General features: G+C 36.0%; 2 protein-coding genes and 1 pseudogene across 2 annotated transcripts; 1 reads left to right on the top strand and 2 right to left on the bottom strand.

The window, feature by feature from the left end:
- Positions 1-4,413: 4,413 nt before the first annotated feature.
- On the top strand, positions 4,414-7,185 carry LOC145576011 (wall-associated receptor kinase-like 6). The gene is made up of 3 exons (XM_081633796.1): positions 4,414-5,332; positions 5,446-5,604; positions 5,869-7,185. Exons 1-3 carry the CDS (start codon positions 4,414-4,416, stop codon positions 7,119-7,121), a joined length of 2,331 nt encoding a protein of 776 aa, XP_081489922.1. The 3' UTR covers positions 7,122-7,185.
- Positions 7,186-7,349: 164 nt separating this feature from the next.
- Positions 7,350-11,731, bottom strand: LOC145576010 (wall-associated receptor kinase-like 8). Its single transcript, XM_081633795.1, has 4 exons — positions 11,455-11,731; positions 9,944-11,022; positions 9,664-9,836; positions 7,350-9,422 (listed from the first exon to the last, which is right to left on the bottom strand). The coding sequence occupies exons 2-3, from the start codon at positions 10,965-10,967 to the stop codon at positions 9,715-9,717; spliced, it is 1,146 nt and encodes a 381-aa protein (XP_081489921.1). The 5' UTR covers positions 10,968-11,022; positions 11,455-11,731; the 3' UTR covers positions 7,350-9,422; positions 9,664-9,714.
- Positions 11,732-19,193: 7,462 nt separating this feature from the next.
- Positions 19,194-19,865, bottom strand: LOC145577100 (putative wall-associated receptor kinase-like 16 pseudogene; annotated as a pseudogene).
- Positions 19,866-21,397: the final 1,532 nt, after the last annotated feature.

Below are 21,397 nucleotides of genomic sequence, written 5' to 3'. Positions count from 1 at the left end.
GAAGCCTGCTAAAGTAGAGGTTTTTTGTTTGAAAACCGCTCTCTCTTAACCAGTACATGCTTACATGAACAATAAAGTGAGATTTCATAATAAGGAAAAGAGACTGTATTTTGCGTCCTCTTCCTTGTGTTATCGTTTTCAATCAGTTATTCACTGCCATTTCCAAATTCAAATACCTTCATCCTCATTCCACCATTATTTCTCTCGTTACGCAGCTTGAATTACTTGGTATTCGATACGATAGGCATTCATTGGGTATTATCGCCAATTGTTATTGTCATTTAGGCCGCGTTGATTTCGGGTTTTCTCTAATGGCGAAATCCCTTAAACTTGGTTTTCCCCCTAATCATTATACCTTTTGCACTTTAATTAATGGTTATATCATCAATGATAAGCTACCTCAAGCTGCTCAATTGTTGAATAAGATTGTTAAGCTTGGCTTCCAACCCGATATTGCTACTTGTGGTGCTATTTTCAAAGGCCTTTGTAGAATTGGTGACAATGCCAGTGCTCTCACTTCGCTTAACAAAATGCGTTCTGCTGCTCATTGTAAACCTGGTCTTGTCATATATAGCACTATTATTGATAGTCTTTGTAAGGACAGGTTATTACAACAAGCTATGAACCAGTTATCTGCTATGAAAGCCGAGGGCATTCAACCCGATGTTGTCACTTATAATACTTTGATTCGAGGCCTCTACAATTCTGGATGCAGGGTAGAGGCTAAGGGTGTGTTGACTGAGATGTTAGAGAGCAACATAGCACCTAATGTTGTGACCTACAACACGCTGGTTGACATGTTTTGTAAAGATGGTAATGTTGTGGAAGCGGAAGCGATTTTAAGACACATGACTGACAAAGGTGTAGCTCCTGACATCATTACTTAGAATGCTTTACTTGATGGTTATTGTTTGCGTGGTCAAATGAGAGATGCAAAAAAGCTACTTCATACCATGGCCCAAAATGGTTGTGAGCCTGATCTAGTAAGTTTTAGTACTATGATCGATGGATATGTCAAACTCAAAAAACATTGACAAGGCTCTTACTATGTTAGAATATATGTTTCAAAAAGGGATAACACCGAATGTTGTAACCTATTCCACTCTTATTGATGGATTGTGTAAAGTCAATAAAATTACACTTGCACGGAAGTTTTTCACAGATATGCGAGCCCAAGGAGTTGCTCCTGATGTTATGTATTGCTCATTGCTTGATGGCCTGTGCAAAAGTGCACGGCTGGGTGAGGCAGTTGCATTACTTGAAGATATGGATGATAAAGGTATCAAGCCTACTACTGTTACTTACAATATCCTAATTGACAGCTTGTGTGAGGCTGGGCAACTTGAAGATGCAGCAAAATTCTTCTCTAATCTTGTGTTAAGGGGTCTGCTACCGGACTGTAAAACATACACAATAATGATTAAAGGCTTCTGCAAGAAAGGGCTCATGAATGAAGCTGCTCAATTATTAAGCAAAATGGATGAAGATGGTTGCCCCCCTGATGATTGTACCTATAATCTGATCATCCGAGGATATATTCTCAAAAATGACTTGTCAAATGCACTATACTATCGTGACATTATGGTTCGCAAGGGATTTGAAGCTGATGCGAACACTTTTTTGTTGTTTGTTAGCCTTTTGCCTTCTGGTAACTTATGTGATTCTTCAAAGGACCTACTTCAGAAACTTATCAATTGAATTGAAGTTGATTCATCAAAGGACCTTCTGCACATCTTGCTTGATGGAAAAGAACATCCAACAAGGTTTATACTAAATTCTGATGTACTCATAGTGCTGTTATTAGAATAGTTTTGCCTAAACTATAGTTAATCAAGTGATGGTATTTGTTCTGCTTCACCTTTGATATATTTTAATGGGCTTAACTAGCTATATTTTAGACACTGATGTTGAGTGTTTTTTAATCAATGGTATTGTAATTAGGAGGGAATATTGGAGAACCTTTATGCTTCATTAGTTAATGAAAACAGAAGACAGATCTTTCTACTAAGTGGGCTTATTGTTCGAGGCTTAGTTCCACTAATTTCATTTGATAGATCTTTCAGTGTTTGTGTATATCAGCTTACTTTTGTTGCTAGATTTTGATAGGTATATTTAATATTATAGGCAGTAGTTGCTAGCTGTAACTTTAACTTTTGACTTTTGTACTTAGATTTGCACAAGATTTTATTTGGGGAAAAAAAAAGCTCTTCTACTTGTTAAAATAGATTCTGTACCCATAATTTAGGAAGCTACATTTTTTTTCTCCCAAACTGAGTTAATTGAATATCAAACCGTGCTTCAACTTTGCTAGGAGTTTTTATCCTGTGGCCCTGATCGGGTGAGTCGATGAAATAGAGTTACTAGAGGATCCATACTCTGATTCAAAATACATCATTCAGCAAACTGACAGTACTATTGGTAGGAGATTTACCTTCATTTGAATTAAATAATTTGACAGTTAGGTCTGATGAGTGATTAAGAGTGTTAATCAACCTTCATTGTGAGAAATACAACAGTATTCTTTTTTTATAAGCTTTAATTTAAAGTTAATTACTTTATAAAGCACCATTCTGATACTGCAACTATCTGGCCTCAAGCATTAGTTTAAATAAGCAGGTACAACTAACTAGCAACATAACCTGCTGACCTGAATAGTGGATTGTATTTAATTATTCTAGTGGTTTGAGCTATATCTTACAAAAAGTATAGACTGACCTGTATTTGAACCAAGGATGCCTATTTAGTCTCATTTAAGATAACACCCTGAAGCTCATTTGAATGCTGGCGTAGAGGGGCTGAGGACCAGAACCTAGTGCACTGTTATCGCCTTATTGGTGTAAAATAATATGTATGTTTTCTATTTACCTGTGATACTGTATGTCTGAATTAAGGATTCCTTAATTTCTTGCTCTTAAGAGTGACTACAATTCTCCTGGTCATCACGCTGAATTGCTGATTATGATACAGTTACACTTAGTCGTGTGACTGGATCATCTCATCTCTGTTAGTCACAGTATTGCTAAGCTAGCGTAAACAGAATAATTATAGGATTGGGTATATTTCAGTTACTCTAATGAAGTCTTCTCGCTTGTGTGCTATGCTTGTAGTTGGATCTAATCCATTGAGTAACTTTGAATGAATTTGATTTTTAGGTTCAAACCCTGCTGCCTAGTACATGGTGAGGCACTCTAGGCACTTATGTTTGTTAATGTTGTACTCCCTCTATTCCTAAGACCCTAACCCATGTGCTTTATTATGGATTGAACAAAAATATTGCAAGTGGATGAGGGTATCTTTGTCTTTTTACTTTAATGAGTATATATGTAAGTGGGGTTAGTGGTGGGGACGTGTTTTTATATTACGAAATGGGACAATTTTAAAGGGACCTATCAAAATAGAATTTGGGGAAAACTAATAGGGTCAGAGAGAGTAGTAGTTGTAGTATGGCCTAACAGCCTATTACACTATCAGGTAATCGAGTTAGAACGGCCTTGAAAAACGCCAGGGATACATGAAAATTAGGCAGCCCTTATTTGTACCTTTTGAATGTATAGTTCCAAAAACTATTTTTTCTTAAGGTGAAAAGAGGCTCTGTAGGTTCTCAAGTAAGACAATCATGATTCATGAAAAGTATGGAAATGTATGAACGCAGACATAGGCCTTACATAGAGAAATTAATAAAGATTTCTAACAGACTTTATGTAACTGTTGTTTAGATGTGATGAAGAACTCGTTCTTATTCTTTAATAAACACGTTTTAATGCCCGGTAAATGATGGCACTCTTTTATTTAATGCTCCCCTGTAGTCTAAAGTCTAATTAGGTAACTCAAATCTTATAAATATGATGAATCTTAGGAGAGAGTGAAGGAGTGATATATAGAGCTATATGCAGATATAAATATAGTATGCCATTAGGATGAAAGATAAACAACTATTTTATAGCTATTAAAGATGTTTTGGACCACAAAAACACTATTGGTTAGTGGCTATTAATCTATTGATAATGCATAAGAGTCAACAGATTAGGCCAATAATCATACTAAAATTGCTCATTTACTTTTCAGATTACAAAAAAGAGCAGTTATGCTAAAGATATATGAACCTTGTGCAGATTGGCTAGAAAAAGACTGCAGGATTAAAAGAATTTAAAGTTATTGCTCTTGTGACCCTTAAATTTTTAAGGTTATCATAATCTCCCCTTCAATTATTATACTAGTACTCTTATAGTCATTGTATTTTTCCCACCCAAAGTCCCTTTAATTTTGTGCTAATAATAAAATAAAATAATCTTCTTAGACTTTGGAATAATGTGGGTGAATTGCATTTGAGTGGCTATTATAACAGGCTATGATTCTTATATATTGTTTGAGCAGGGAAGTATTAGTTACATGATCTCAATAGAGGTGAGAGATATGTTTCTTTTGAGAAAAATTTCCTTAGCAATATTCTTCTCTTTTACATGGCTTTTGCTTGGCTTTCCATGCCTAGCATTGGCTTCATTCATGCAGTCACATCGAACCACCATGCTCACTGCTTCCAGTACTACACTGCCTGGATGCCCACGTAAGTGTGGAAACTTGACAATTCCCTACCCTTTTGGCATTGGGAGAGGCTGCGCTTTGGGAGATAACTATGTCATAGTTTGTGACAACAAAAAGAATTCCTCTGTGCCTAGACTTTTCAATAGACAAGTTCTTGACATATCTGAGACCCAGCTGATAACTAAAGCTCTTCCTGTTGCTACTGCTTGCAACTCTGCATTAGCAGGCTCAGGTGAAATTGTCACCTTGAATAATCTTAATCTTACAGCAAAACCCTATGCTGTGTCATCCACTTCCAACAAGTTTGTGGTCACTGGTTGCCATCACTACGGATTTGTTGAGGCGCAAACCATTGCTGGCAGGGTAGTCTTTAGCTGTGTTGCTTTGTGCAATCGAAAAGCAGATTTACTTGATCAACTTTGCTCCGGCACTGGCTGCTGTGAAGCTCCCATTCCAAAGGGATTACAGTTCTGGAATATTACCCTTAAAAAAGTTGATTATGTGACAAGGTTTTCATCAGGGAATTGCAGTTATGCCTTCATACTCAAAAAATCAAGCTTCAACAATCGAGGGTCCCCAGATGCTGCAAGTCTTAACTCTGTGCCTATAGTGCTTGACTGGTTTATTCCCAATAAATTGTGCAATGATGCTCAAAAGGATTCAGCAACTTATGCTTGCCAACAGAATACAACTTGCATTGACCCTGATAAGGTTCTGAGAGTAGTAGGGTATCACTGTGAATGTCTTCAAGGGTATCAGGGTAATCCTTATCTTAGCACAGGTTGTAAAGGTTAGTATATTGTTTCTAATTCCTTCGTATTACATGGATTTTTTTTTTGGACTGTAAATAAATTTATATTCTGAGACACCCCTATATTAACCATTTTTTAACTCTTGTCTCAGACATTGATGAGTGTGCAGGGCCAAATACTCCGTGTTCTGGTACTTGTGTCAACACTCCAGGAAGCTATGAATGTCACTGCCCAACTGGATATTATGGTGATGGAAGGAAAGATGGAACTGGTTGTCGTTCTAATGGTTTGAAATTGTTCATCGGTCTAGGTAATTGTAATTTGTTTATTTCTTGTTGTAATTATACTTGGATCTATTATTGAATACTATAAAGCTGAGGCTGCTGTTCATGTTAGTATTCAGCCACTAAGCCTAGAATTAGCTGCTTAATTATGGTGCTCAAAAATAATTTAGGAATGGAATCTGAAAACGCCTTATTTTATTTTGTTAAGAATTTTTTGTATTTGAAGGTTAAAATTCAGTGTTCTGTAAGCCTCATCCTTGCAAAATATAACTGTTATCTGCATTTTGCAGGACTTGGCTTGGGTTTGGGATCTATACTTTTCTTTCTTAGTGGGTTTTGGCTATTCATCATAGCTAGCAGAAGAAGGGAGAGAATTCAAAGGGCTACATACTTTAAGCAAAATGGTGGTTTGTTATTGCAACAGCAAATGTCATCTGAGGATGGTTTGATAGAAAAAACAAGAATCTTCACTGCTGATGAGCTGAAAAGGGCTACTGATGATTTCAATGAAGACAGAGTGCTGGGTCAGGGAGGTCAAGGTACAGTTTATAAAGGTATGTTAACTGATGGAAACATTGTTGCAATAAAGAAATCCAAAGTAGAAGGGCAAGGCCAGTTGGGTCCATTCATTAACGAGGTGGTTATTCTATCCCAAATCAACCATAGAAATATAGTCAAGTTATTAGGATGTTGTTTGGAAACAGAAGTTCCTCTGCTTGTCTATGAGTTTGTCCCGAATGGGACTCTCTCCAAGTATATCCATGATCCTAGTGAAGACTTCCCAGTTGCATGGGATATGCGCTTGCATATTGCTATAGATGTAGCGGGAGCTCTTTCTTACTTGCACTCCGCATCCTCAAAGCCCATTTTCCACAGAGATATCAAAACTTCTAATATACTTCTTGATTCAAAATATAGAGCAAAGTTATCAGATTTTGGAACATCAAGATCTATTGCTATTGATCAAACTCATTTAACCACTTGTGTTCTAGGCACATTTGGTTATCTTGATCCTGAATACTTTCGATCACATCAATTCACTGAAAAGAGTGACGTTTACAGCTTTGGAGTAGTTCTTGTGGAGCTTCTTACAGGGCAAAAGGCAGTTCGTCCTGCTGACACTCCTGAGGGTCAAAGTCTGGTGTTGTGGTTTCTATCAGCTATGGAAAGTTTAGACTTGTGTGATATATTGGCACCTCAAGTTGTGAAAGAGGGTAGAAAAGAAAGCATCCAAGCCACTGCCAATCTTGCTAAGCAGTGTTTAAGTATGGATGGAAAGCAAAGGCCGACAATGAAAGAAGTTGCGTTGCAGTTGGAGGTCATTGGTAAACTGGAAGTGGAAGATGTCTCTGCTTTATATCAAAACAATTCACCAGACGCTAATGAACAGAATTTCACAGAAATCAAAGTCAGTGCAAGCGATGGTTTAATACCTCCATCTGCATCTTACACAGAAGAAGATCAAACTTTACCTTCATTTGGATCCATCGCCTCTTATTTTCCACAAGGCTTGTTCAAAAAAGATGTTAATAACGTCACTTAGTTTGTTATGAACCCTGATATTGTAATGCAGAAATCGTTGCGCTTATGTTTTTTTAGTTATACCAATCTAGTCTCTGTATTTTTCTGAATTTTAGCATTTGTCAAGAGTGTCGTTGGATTTGTGATGAGAGAGATCAATTATTTTAAACTTTGAAGGACTTATTATGAGAAACTAAAGATAGAACTGTAAGCATTAATTTTATGTAAGATAGGAACTTGGTATCATGTCAGAAAATATACAACGAATTCTATGTTCATACTCAACCCATGGCTAGGATGAGAAATTGAAAAGGGGAAAACAACGCACAATGAGAACTTATAGACTTCGCCTTTAGCTATATTTCAAAATCAATATCCTGTCAATAACTTCAGTATACTCTGCTTAATTCTTAGCAGCTGCATTTGCTGCACACCTGGATTTTCCACACCTTTTGCAATCCACTTAATTTTTATCCTTAACATCGTATCTGCCGAAGCTGCATACAGACTTCAATCATAGTAGGCCTCTCAATTCCTTTATCTGCCAAACATGTCAAGGCAAGCTGTGCAACCTGGCAAATCTCATTCCTGGTAGCTTGCTCAAGTTACTTCTACCAACAACGGCGTCTGGGTCATAGTTGCATGTAGCCTTAGTGATATCCTCTATTGAGAAAATTTTCAGCTGCCCTACTCCAATATCTCGACCTTGACTCAGAGCAATATATTTTTCCAGCAAAATACCTCCATTGCTGATGAAATACTCTTCTCTGGATTCAAGCTCTTGGGATCTTTCGACTTTGGTCTTCCTCTTATTCGTTAAAGTTTGACCCATCTGCAATGTACTTTTGGGTTTAAATTTGGTTAGTGTAGGGCAATTATTGCCAGAGAATATTGCCAAAGAAGAAGATACCGCCACGATTGCACATGAAGATAGATGTAGGCCTTGTTCTTTTGAGCTTTGGGCAGAGCAGCAGAGCATAGCAGAGTAGAGCTTCTACACACTACAGAGCAAATTTTAGTAGAGCAGAGCAAAACAACTCAAAAGAACAAGGCCATAGATTTGGGAAAAGGGCTCAAAGCTTGCCTTGTTTCATTGATTGAGAGAATATATTTAATACTTACAAGATAATATCTAAAGATAGGATAGAATCTAAAGTTTTAGATAATAACCTCACTACTCAATCAACTCCTACAATTAAGTAAATGATCCCAAAGATGTAACCTCCCAAATATTCTTAAATATACCCTTATATTAATACTCTTAACAATAGATATTTGACATTTGAGTATTTGACCAGCTAATTTCCAACTATTTTCAGATTAATCAGCTGTAAGGCTTGTGAATTAGCTTACCTTTGAGACTCGACCTACAAAAACACAGAGATCACCAGAAAGCCTAGAAAAAAGATGACCAGGCTGCTTCATTTCAACAATGATCTGATCATATATGGTTCAATCCGAAATCAACAATGCAGCATATTCTTCCCAGCAGAGGGGGACCTTCCACCGGGGCCATTAGGGGCCCGGCCCCCGGTAAATTGGTAAATTGTTGAAATAAATTAGGTAATGAACTTAAATAACCTTATTTTACATATAAAATATTAGAGCATAGTGATTATTTTGTAGTGAGAGATAAAAGATTCAAATCCCGGCACCTCTAATAGTTTTGACCAAGATCCGCCACTGCTTCCCAATAAGTTATGAGGTAAATTCTCCATGGTCACTATCTCTCTCTCAGACCAAATTATTTGTCTGAATATTATATAGGAGTACTTATTATAATTGTTGGGAAAAAAATTTTAAAATTTTTTTGAAAAAATGTCAACTGAAGTATATTTTATGAGGTATAAAACACTATCTACATGTCACTATCAAGAACAACAAATGACAACCACACTGATGAAAACAAAGGTACTAAACCTAAATATCCACAGATGAGCTTTAATCGGTGTTTGACTAGGAAGCAAATTAAAGAACCTCTGTTTTTCAAATCTTTCTCACTTAAGTTTTCTCCCTAATACTTGGTTCTTTGCTTTGAGTTTCTGTATCATGTTTAGCATGATTGCATAAAAGCAAAAAGACAATGAACCTCTATTTCAACTGTACAACGTATTCCATCTTTTGCCATGTTTGGGTTTGAATTTGCTTGACTTATAAGGCCAACTCTGGAAAATACATATATTTTTCTTAAGAAAGTCTAAAACCCAATTCATCAAATGACCAAGGCGATGATGCCAAACAGGACCTGATGTTGAGGTACTGAGGACGCTTGAGGAGACAAACAAACTTCCCTACTGTTTCTTGAAGAAGCCCCTCCATATGACTGTCCCTAACACAAACAGAAAGTTTTTCAGTAATTTATTGCTATTTGTTACAATATCTGAGATTCTGAACCAACATTCAATGACTTCAATTTGGGAACATATGTAAAACATTATTCAACTGTAAGAATGTGATTTAGAGTCCAAGGGCACATTGCCAACATTATATATAGGGAGATTGGTGCCATTAGCTGTTGTCACATGAATCAGGTCTAGAGTAGGGAGATTTAGAAGAGAAAGTACCTGAGTCTGAATGCAATTTGATGATGTTTCTAGTTTCTGCACAAAGATTGTTTAGTTAGATTGTGTTTGTGCTTGCCCAGATTCACCCCCTTGCTGCTGATCAAGTTTTCCAGCACCATGTGCATGTTTACGATTGCCTTGGACGCGATTATTTCCACGCCCACCATAAGTATCTACAGAAAAATTTTACCACATTTATTCTATGATCTACACTCTGTAACTAATACATACTGCATACATGGAAATTATCTGTCAGTGAACTGAATGACATCCACTCTACCTCTTATCTGCCAAAGTTGCACAACAACTTCAATCATGGTTGGTCTCTCAGCCCCTTTCTTTGCCACACATTTCACTGCAATCTGCACAGCCTGTTTAATCTCATCCCTACTTGCTTGATTCAGTAGCTCCCTGTCGATCATGTTCATAACGCAATTATTTTGGAAAGCTGAAACAAAAACATCAACCAAGTCTCTCCCGCCTCTAAGCATCCTAATGGGATTACTTCTGGTTAGCAACTCCAACAATAAAACACCAAAACTATACACATCACACTTATCTGTCACCACCTGAGTCTCAATGTACTCAGGATCGATAAATCCTGGACTTCCTTCAACAGACCATCTTTCAGATGTATCCCCTGGATTAATAGACACTGCATAACCAAAGTTTCCTAACTTAGCCTGGAATAAAGAATCAAGAAGTACACTTGCTGAGCTAACTCCCCTATGCACCACTGGCTTTCGCAAGGCATTATGCATATAAGATAGTGCATATGCTGTATCAGTTGCAACTCTCAAACGGTCAGCCCACTTTAAGCACTTGATAGATGCTGTATCACCATGTAAATGTTGAGAAAGGATCCCATTTGGCAACATTTCATACACTAGTATTGGTATAAAAGTATCGAGGCAACAACCATAGAGTTTAACCATATTTTCATGATTCATAACCATAGCTATTGATGCTTCATTCAAGTTGCGATCAACCAATTTTGGATTTCTCTCTAGCTGCAATGGAACTCCAACTACTACAATACGATCTTCAATTGTTGCTTTGTAGACGTTTCTTTGAGCACTACTACCAACAAGAAGATTAGGGTCAAGGTTGTTTGTAGCCTTCTCAATATCCTTGAGTGATAATATTTTCAGCTGCCCTGGACCTACATTACGACCTTGGCTAAGAGCAATTTGCTTTTCTAACAAAATTCCTCCATTCTGATTGAAATACAACTCCTTCGAATCTAAATTTAATCTTCTCTTGTTCCCAATCTTCTCATTGATTTTCACTTGAACTTTATCCATATATTAGAGACTGTTTTCGGGCAAATTATTTTGCTTAGGTAGCACAAATTATTGCCTAAGAAGTAAAAATATGTGTTAGCATAATAATGAACATTATTTCCGAAACTCATCTAGGAGATATCCTGCTCTCTTAGTAGCAAACTATTACAGAGTACTGATATTAGTAATTTCAATCCTACAAAAAAAATTACCCTGTTTGTATTCAAAAATATGTTTCAATTATTCTGCTGAGTCCTAGTTTGTTTTTGTTTAATTGAGTTCAGCACAAATCAGTTTACAATAATTATTACAGTACTTATAATTACAAAAATTTCTACTCCTTATAATATTATATATTAAAATGACACTTATTTTTCACCAAATTATTCATGATCATCAGTAAATGTTCTACACAGTATAATAAAAATAAGTGAAAGGTTCAATCTTATTATCTTAGGAAAGAAAATTAGTAAACTGCAGCCAAAAAGAAATAAAAATAAAAACTTACCCCTTAAAATCCAACTGTATAAGTACAAAATATGATCAAAGCAATATAATTGTATGAAGCTCAGTAACGTTTCCTCTCCCAGTTTCGAAACGTCTCTAAAATGCCCACTGTAGTTACGATTCGAAACCTTAGCCGCAGATTGAAGTGATAATTAAGACACCGGACATCTCTCGGCGAGTCGATTAATTAATTAAAGCACTAATAATAAAATGATTAATGATTAATGAATTAAATTGTTTTGAAGAAAGCCAAAGAAATAAAATTGAGAATATTTGAGATCCTCACTCAACTAATTAGCTGATATTATTAATCATTAATAGCGGGTATTAATAGTTGGTGGATCAATATAAGACTACCTTTTTCTCAAAAAAAAAAAAAAAAAACAAAAAAAAAAAAGGTTGGTGGAGATGATAATACAAACAAAAACTTTTGTATACATCCGGTTTACACTAATATTAGTGTACATCGAGCAGTACAAGGGTAACTTTTAACTAATTTTAGGGTAACTTTTTGTCTTTTTTTGGGTAACTTTAAACCTAATACAATTTTGATATAAATCAACAACAACAAAAGTTTTATAAAGGTAATTTAATTACATTCAATCACTAATAATTGATTTTTAGTCATTTAAAATTTGATTCTTTACTAATAAAACGTAGATAATTATTATTTGAATTGGGTTACTTTAACTCATATTGGGGTAACTTTTATTCATTTCAAGGGTAACTTTTAATCACTTTAGGTTATCTTTATAATGGATGTACAATAATTATTGTACACCCGATTTTTTTTTAAAGTTTGTGTAATACAAATAGTCAATCCAAATATTAAGGCCTAGGAGAACCGGTCAAACGTATAGTCTAATACGGAGTAATTTAAATATTTACTCCCTCCGTTTTTAAATACTTGCTTCATTTATCTCAGACATGCATGCCGATGTTAATATTTAATCACTAATATCTTTAATTGTCAATAGTATAAATTCTAACAATTGAAAATTAATAATCTATTCATTGAGATGATTCCAACAAGTACCCACAAGACTATATTTTTTCTTATGTATAAATCACAAATATTAGTCAAAGTAGGACAAATAAATAGTGCAAAAAATAGTAATGGAACCAGTATTTAAAAACGGAGGGAGTAATAAGAACCTTCTAAATAAGACGGGTGTATAATTGTATGGAGAATCACTACAATTACTTTTAATTAACAACTTTACTTTTTAAAATAGTGATGGATCTAGGATTTTAAGCTTGGTAGGACATCACTACACTAATGACCCACACCAATATCATGACAAGCTTGTAAAAACAAATTTCATGAGAACATTTTATCATAAATATCTTTACCTAAGTACTTCTATCATTTAGCTGAATGTTTTTTGGGGCAGCACATGAGTTAAAACTTAAGAGTCAGTGAGAGGAAAGAATCAAGGAGAGGCTAATAGAGAGTATTGCCAGTTTCAAAGATTCAGAACTCTGATATTTGCATAATAGTACCAGCAATAGTTCAGCTTATGACTAGAGCTGTCAATTCGGGTAAACAGTTTGGATTTGGGTCGGGTAAGAGTGGATCAGGTCAACTCGGGTCGGGTCAATTCGAATTAATTTCATAACCTATGCGGGTCGGGTTTGGGTTGCGTCATGCTTGAGTCGGGTCACGTCGAGTCATACTTCTTATCGGGTTTGGGTCGAGTTTAGGTCGGGTTACATTCGGATCGGGTGAACAATAGGCCGGGTTTAATTCGGGTTTTTACGGATTAAAACGAGTTAGGGTAATTCTTAGGTTCAAGTCGGGTTCGGTTCAAGTTAATAATTTGCGGGATAGAATCAGGTTGGCTCAAAGTCAATAATTTGCGGATTATAATCAAGTCGGGTCATTTTCGAGTTCAAGTAGGGTTTGGTTCGAGTCAATAATTTGCGGGTTATAATCAGGTTGAGTAATTTCAAAGTCGAGTCATTCTCGGATTCAAGTCGGGTTATGTTCAAGTCAATAATTTGCAGGTTACAATCAGGTCGGGTCATTTCTAAGTCAGGTCATATTCAGGTTCAACTATCTATAAATAGATAATTATCATTTTTATCAAGCTAATTATTTTCTTTGACTATTATATATTATATACTAGGGAACTATAGTCTATAATTTAGGAAGATAATTATCTCCTATGACCATACAACAAATCTAATATATATATATATATATAAAGGGGAGTTTTTTCCCGAGTTTTTAGAGAGCCACGTAGGATCTAATTTTCTCAGCGCGCCATGTAGGATTATAAATCTTAGTAGTAGCCAATTAAATAAGAGATTATTAATTTCTTTTAGAATTAAATAATTTAAATGTCATGTAAGCAAAATTGGCGAATAAGATTTTTAAGTTTAAATTAATTAAATATTATATATTATGTTTTAATATTAGGAATTTTATCTAAATATATAAATAATTTTAGGCTCATAAATACAAAAAAAAAAAAAAAACATTATTTAAAAAAAAAATCAAACAAACCGTGCATCGCACGGGCTTCATCTAGTATATACTATATTTAACTCTTAAATTTGATCGAGGATGATCCTCCTTTCTTTAATTTGCTGGCTTGGACCGACTTGATCTCCCTAGACAAAATGCTTTGACCATCAACAATAATAAGGTGGTTTAAATTGCATTTAAGATGATTTGAAATCGGATCAGGAACAATTTGGGTTGAATTTAGGTCGGATCAACAACAAGTCGTGTTAATTTTGAGTCGAGTTAGTAACATATCGGGTTGAAATTTTTGGTCGGGTAAGTAATAGGTCTGGTAAAATTTGAGTTGGGTCAATAATAAGTCTGGTTGAATTTGGGTAAGGTCAGTAACAAGTTGGGTTTGTAACAGGTTGGGTTAAATTCGGGTCGGGTTAGGAACGAGTCGAGCTGAATTCAGGTCAGGTTAGTGACAAGTCAGGTTAAATTCAAGTTTTGAAGGGTTAAAACGGGTTAGGGTCAATTTCGGTTCAAGTCATGTTCGGTGCAAGTTAATTAAATTGGTCGTTGTAAACTAGTAAATTGGTGCAAGTTGTAAACCAGTAAATTGGTCGTTTAACAGCAAATTGGATGGTTCCACACACCCATTTGAACTCCCGTAGGATATTAGAGACCATGGTAAAGACAAAAAAAAGTCAAAAAATTCCAAAATTGAAGGCTAATATCCACGCTTTTTGACAAATTTAGGAGGTTTCGGGGCCTAATGTCGAAAAATCTTGAGATTTTAGGGAATACATCTCGGGGTCATATAGTGACGTTTGAAACCATCTATGATCATTATATGTTGTCATAAATGTTCGTGGTAGGCTTGATTTAATAAAATCGGTGCAAGTTATAAACCGGTTAATAGACCGTTTAAAGGCAAATTAAATGGTTGCACCTACCCAATTGGACTCCCCAAATATATTAGGAACGATGGTAAACATTTAGGCAGTTTTTATTTCCGGACGAAAAAAAGTAAAAAAAATTCAAAATTAAAGGCTAATATCCACGTTTTTTTGAAAAATTTTGGAGGTTTCGGGGACCAGTGTAGAAACGTATTGATATTTTAGGGAATACATCTCAGGATCATATAATGCCGTTTGGAACCATATATGATCATTATATGTTGTCATAAATGTTCGTAGTATGCTTGAATGAATGATATCCGTGCAACTTGTAAACCGGTAAATTGGTCGTTTAGAGGCAAATTGGATGGTTCCAGCCACCCAGTGGGACTCGCGGACGATATTAGGGATCATGGTAAATATTTCGGCAATTTTTATTTCCCAGCGTAAAAAAATCAAAAATTACAAAATTGAAAGCTAATATCCACGCTTTTTGAGAAATTTTAGAGGATTCGGGGCCCGGTGTCGAAAAGTCTTGAAATTATAGGGGATACATCCCGGGATCATATAATTCCGTTTGGAGCCATTTATGATCATTATATGTTGTCATAAATGTTTGTAGTGGGCTTGACTTAATAAAATCGGTGTAAGCTGTAAACCGGTAAATTGGCCGTTTAAAGGCAAATTGGATAGTTCAACCCACCCAATTGGACTCCCGGAGAGTATTTGGGACCATGGTAAAAATTTCGGCAATTTTTATTTCTGGACGAAAATAAGTCAAATATTCCAAAATTGAAGGCTTATATCCACGCTTTTTGAGAAATTTTGGAGGTTTCGGGACACGGTGTCGAAAAGCCTTGAGATTTTAGGGAATAGATCTCGGGGTCATATAATGACGTTTGGAATCATATATGATCATTATATGTTGTCATAAATGTTTGTGGTAGGCTTGATTTAATGAAATCGGTGCAAGTTATAAACCGGTAAATAGGTCGTTTAAAGGCAAATTAAATGGTTGCACCTACCCAATTGGACTCCCCAAATATATTAGGAACCATGGTAAACATTTAGGCAGTTTTTATTTCCGGACGAAAAAAAGTAAAAAAAATTCAAAATTAAAGGCTAATATCCACTTTTTTTGAAAAATTTTGGAGGTTTCGGGGACCAGTGTAGAAACGTATTGATATTTTAGGGAATACATCTCAGGATCATATAATGCCGTTTGGAACCATATATGATCATTATATGTTGTCATAAATGTTCGTAGTATGCTTGAATTAATGATATCCGTGCAAGTTGTAAACCAGTAAATTGGCCGTTTAAAGGCAAATTGGATGGTTCCACCCACCCAATTGAACTCCCGAAGGATATTAAGGACCATGGTAAACATTTCGGCAATTATTATTTCCGGGCAAAAAAAGTCTAAAAATTCCAAAAATAAATGCTAATAAACACGTGTTTTGAGAAATTTTGTAGGTTTCGGGGCCCGGTATCGAAAAGTCTTGAGTAACTATGGAATACATCTCAGGGTCATATAATGTCCTTTGGAACCATATACGATCATTATTTGTTTCATAAATGTTCCTGGTAGGCTTGAGTTAATGAAATCAGTGCAAGTTGTAAACTGGTAAATTGGCCGTTTAAAGGCAAATTGTATGGTTCCACCCACCCAATTGGACTACCAGAGGCTATTAAGAACCATGGTAAACATTACGGCAATTTTTATTTTCAGGCGAAAAAAAGTAAAAAATTTCCAAAATTGAAGGTTAATGTCCACTGTAGCTTTTTGACAAATTTTGGAGGTTTCAGGGCCCGGTGTTGATGAAAAGTCTTGAGATTTTTGGGAATACATATGGGGGTCATATAATATCGTTTGGAACCATATATGATCGTTATATGTTGTTATAGATGTATGTTCGTGGTAGGCTTGAGTTAATGAAATCGGTGTAAGTTGTAAACCGGTAAATTGGCCGTTTAAAGGCAAATTGGATGGTTCCACCCACCCAATTGGACTCCCGGAGGATATTAGGGACCATGGTAAACATTTTGAGAATTTTTGTTTTCGGGCAAAAAAAGTCAAAAAAATTCCAAAATTGAAGGCTATCCACGGTTTTTGAGAAATTTTGGAGGTTTTGGGTCACGATTTCGAAAAGTCTTAAGATTTTAAGGGAATATATCTCGGGGTCATATAATGACGTTTGGAACCATATATGATCATTATATGTTGTCATAGTGTTCGTGGTAAGCTTGAATTAATGAAATCGGTGCAAGTTGTAAATCGGTAAATTGGCCGTTTAAAGGCGAATTGGATGGTTCCACCCACCCAATTGGACTCCCGGAGGATATTAGTGACCATGGTAAACATTTCGGCAATTTTTATTTTGTGGTGAAAAAAAGTCGAAAAATTCCAAAATTGAAGGCTAACATCCACGCTTTTTGAGAAATTTTGTAGATTTCAAGGCCCGGTGTCGGAAAGCCTTGAAAATTTAAGGGATACATCTTGGGGTCATATAATTCCGTTTGGAATCATATATAATCATTATATGTTGTCATAAATGTTCGTGGTAGGCTTGAGTTAATGAACTCGGTGCAAGTTGTATACCGGTAAATTGGTCGTTTAAAGGCAAATTGGATGGTTCCATCCACCCAATTGGATTCCCGGAGGGTATAAGGGACCATGGTAAGCAATTCGGCAATTTTTATTTCCTGGCGAAAAAAAAAAAGTAAAAATTCCAAAATTGAAGGCTAATATCCACACTTTTTGAGAAATTTAGAGGTTTCGGGACCCGGTGTCGAAAAGTCTTGAAATTTTAGGGGATATATCTCGGGGTATATGATCATTATTTGTTGTCTTGAAATTTTAGGGGATATATCTCGGGGTATATTGAAATTTTAGTGGATAAATTTATATGATAATTTTTTTAGAATTATAATCTAATAATTTTTTTTGAATAGAATTATAATTCAATTTGTACATTTGAAATATCGGTATTTTATCGAAAATAAAATTCTAAACCAACAATTTTATCCTAAAATTCTATCCAAATAGATTTCTAAACTTTTTTTTTTTTTTAAATCTTGTGAAGTCTATTTAAATCTATCTAACGTGGCACGACACTTGACAAAAAGTTGTCAAGTGTCGTTGTTTCATGACCTGGCTAAAAGTTTAGCTTTATATATTAGTTATATGATTTAACTCTTAAATTTGAGGATAATACTCCTTTCTTTTGCTGGCCTTGACCGACTTGGTCTTCCTAGACAAAATGCTTTGATCAACAATAATAAGGTGGTCTAAATTGCATTTAGGTCATTTTAAATCGGGTCAGGAACAATTTGGGTTGAATTTAGGTCGGGTCAATAACAAGTCGTGTTGATTTCAAGTCGGGTTAGTAATATATCGGGTTGAATTTTTGGGTCGGGTTAGAGTAGGTTTGGTAAAATTCGGGTCGGGTCAATAACAAGTCAGGTTGAATTTGGGTCAGGTCAATAACAAGTCGGGTTGATTTCGGGTCGGGTTTGTAACATGTTGGGCTAAATTCGGGTCCGGTTAGGAATGGGTTGGGTTAAATTCAGATCAGGTTAGTAAAAAGTCGGGTTAAATTCGGGTTTCGACGGATTAGAACGGGTTTGGGTTAATTTCGGTTCAAGTCGGGTTCGGTTCAGGTCAATAATTTACGGGTTACATTCGGGTTGGGTCATCTCCAGGTCAGTTCATGTTCGGGTCTTACATACTCGGATCAACTCGGGTATAGGGTTGGTTTGAGGTCGGGTCAGGTCGGGTTTGGGTCGCCATTTTTTCGGGTTCAGATGGGTCGGATAATTATCGGATTTGAGTTGGTATTTCGGGTCGGCTCAACTTTTGTCAGCTCTACTTATGACATTGCTAGTAACTCTGATATTTATCTTTTTTTTTTTCTTTTTTCTTTTTTCTTTTTTTTTTCCAATTGAAGATGTGACCAAAGAACACATACAAGGGATATTGGAAGCAAAGGCTTAACAAATTATATACCAGAACCTTTTCAGTATTCTAAGAAGCAACAACAGAATTTGGACCCTGTTTTTTTTTCCCCTAGATACTACATGTCTACATACGTTGTATATAAATCTTTATTAAGAGCGAGTATACCTAGATCCTAACAGCAAAGACAGTAGTACTAGGAGATTAAATAAATGAAAGATTGTAAAGATTAAAGAGTACTTGTCCTAAACCAAAGGATCAAAACTACTGCTGTTCCGAACAAACTGCACTCTTGCAACTGTATTAGATATATTATTACAAACTATTTCAAATTTATCAACTACCTGTTGTCTTCTGCTGCGTGCCTTCTCGTCTGCATCTTTATTTCTAAGCTTGAACAGTTGAGCCTGACATGTCATACAATCACTGCTTCATTTCATGTCTCGGCCTTGTATGCTCCAAAGCTCACTAACAATATAAATCATTGTCGGTCTCTGAGCTCCTTTCTTTGCCACACATGCCAATGCAAGCTCTGCAACCCGTTGAATCTCATCTCTGCTTGCTTGCTGCAATACCTCGCTGTCAATCATATCCATCATACAATTCTTCTCCACGTTTGAAACGAACACATCCACCAAATCTGTACCACCTTTGGCCATCAGAAGAGGCTGCCTTCTGGTTAATAGCTCCAACATAACAACCCCAAAACTATAAACATCACATTTATCTGTCACCTCTTGAGTTCCTATGTATTCAGGATCAATATATCCTGGAGTTCCTTCAACAGGCCATTTTTGGGGAGTCTCCCCTGGTGTAATGGACACTGAGTAGCCAAAGCTCGATAATATTCCATTTAATGATTCATTGAGTAGTATATTTTTTGAATTAACATCCCTATGCACCACTGGCTTTGACAAGGCATTATGCATGTAGGACAGTGCATATGCTGTATCAATTGCAACCCTCAAACGATCTACCCACTTAATCCGCTTGTTAGATGCAATATCACCATGTAAACATTCAAAGAGACTTCCACTTGATACGTATTCATACACTAATATTGGTATAAATGTCTCAAGGCAACCACCACAGAGTTTTACCATGTTGTCATGATTCATCACAATAGTTGTTGAGGCTTCAGTTAAAAAGAGATCAATCAGTTAGGGATTTGGATCTCGCCCTAGTGGGGTTTTAACAGCTACAAGACGACCTTCAAAGGTTGCTTTATAGGTGGTGCTATGAACACTAAAGCCAAGAATGAAATCAGGGTCAAAGTTGTCTGTCACCTTTTCGATTTCCCGGCTTGAGAAAATCTTCAGCTGCCCAGCTCCTTTATCTTGGCCTTGGCTAAGTGCAATCTGTTTTTCCAGCAGAATTCCACCATTTTTGATAAAATATTCCTCCCTAGATTCAAACTTAGGCCTTCTCTTGTTCTTGTACTTGGTTTGAGTTTGACCCATCTATATCTTGATGAATGCTTCCTTGTTTTAGCCCAAAATTTCAATCACCTTATGAAATCATATTGCCTGTGAAGCATGAAATTCGATTAGTAAATTAACAAAACGAAACGCAGATGATAGAAATTTGACTCTTGAATTAAAAATTTATGATTATAACTCAACCCGATTAATGACTGCTGACGAAATAGTGATCTACCTTTCAAACACAGCTATACTTTTGGGAATGAAAAAATTACTAAGGAATGGATGACAGAAAACTCCTTTTAGGATTAAATTATCAGTGAGAATAGTGAGATCTACCGTTGACTTTATCTCCTCTGTGTGGCATTTTATCAAACAGGTTCTAGGCAGATGCAGGACGGCCAACAAGTCTATGGTCCTCATAATTTTTGGTTGCTGCAGGCCTGCAGCTCGTTTTTTATAAATAAATAAAGTAACAAAATTGTATTTAGAAGTTCTTTTTCTAAAATAGTACTTCATACACTAAATGATGACATGAGATTCTCACACTCTATACATTACATTCTATACATTTTATCAAAGCCACGAGTTCAGAGTAATGTGCAGCCATGGGCCATAATGTCATTTTAGATGTTACATAAATTGCAATAATTTTACTTGTGGGTTTGTTAATCTCAAGACATCGAAACTCGAGGTCACAGAGAACTGTGATGTTCATAGCTTTCAAGGGTGTTAAGTTGGGGCGCTCGAGGAGGCCACCCCTTGTGAAACCAGGAAGGCCACAAACCTTAACCTTTCTAGATAAACTAAAAAGTGCAGGAAAGGGAGAAAGACAGCAAGAGCAGTATTACCACTTGATGACATTAACACAAGGTTTCACAAGGTATATAATCTCAATCTCTGAGTAAAATCTAGCAGAAATTGTACAGACATATGTATATATACGAAGTACTAGATTACTAGACAAAAGCTCATTTCTGTCTCATTAAACACAACTCCAATGTTCATCCCCAATTCTAACATTGAAGAACACAAAGTATATGCTCTGCATGTTTGCTCCATTAGATTGGCAAGCTGTTGCCTTCTGCTGAGTACCTGAATTTTTATACCTTTCTGCATCATTCTTTACAAAGCCTGCATCTTGAATATTTCCTGGTCAAGAAGAAAAAACATACACCCCCTAGTAAATGCCAATACATGTGGTCACTGAGGAC

This window comes from Chenopodium album, chromosome 13 (assembly GCF_948465745.1).
Source record: "Chenopodium album chromosome 13, dcCheAlbu1.1, whole genome shotgun sequence".
NCBI lineage: Eukaryota > Viridiplantae > Streptophyta > Magnoliopsida > Caryophyllales > Amaranthaceae > Chenopodium > Chenopodium album.
This window is presented reverse-complemented; position numbering and strand designations above follow the sequence as displayed.

Coding starts and splice junctions, on each gene's coding strand:
- LOC145576011 (XM_081633796.1), top strand. CDS start 4,414: ATGTTTCTTTTGAGAAAAATTTCCTTAGCAATATTCTTCTCTTTTACA. Junction 5,333..5,445: donor TCTTAGCACAGGTTGTAAAG/GTTAGTATATTG, acceptor CTCTTGTCTCAG/ACATTGATGAGTGTGCAGGG. Junction 5,605..5,868: donor GAAATTGTTCATCGGTCTAG/GTAATTGTAATT, acceptor TGCATTTTGCAG/GACTTGGCTTGGGTTTGGGA.
- LOC145576010 (XM_081633795.1), bottom strand. CDS start 10,967: ATGGATAAAGTTCAAGTGAAAATCAATGAGAAGATTGGGAACAAGAGA. Junction 9,837..9,943: donor GCAACTTTGGCAGATAAGAG/GTAGAGTGGATG, acceptor ATTTTTCTGTAG/ATACTTATGGTGGGCGTGGA.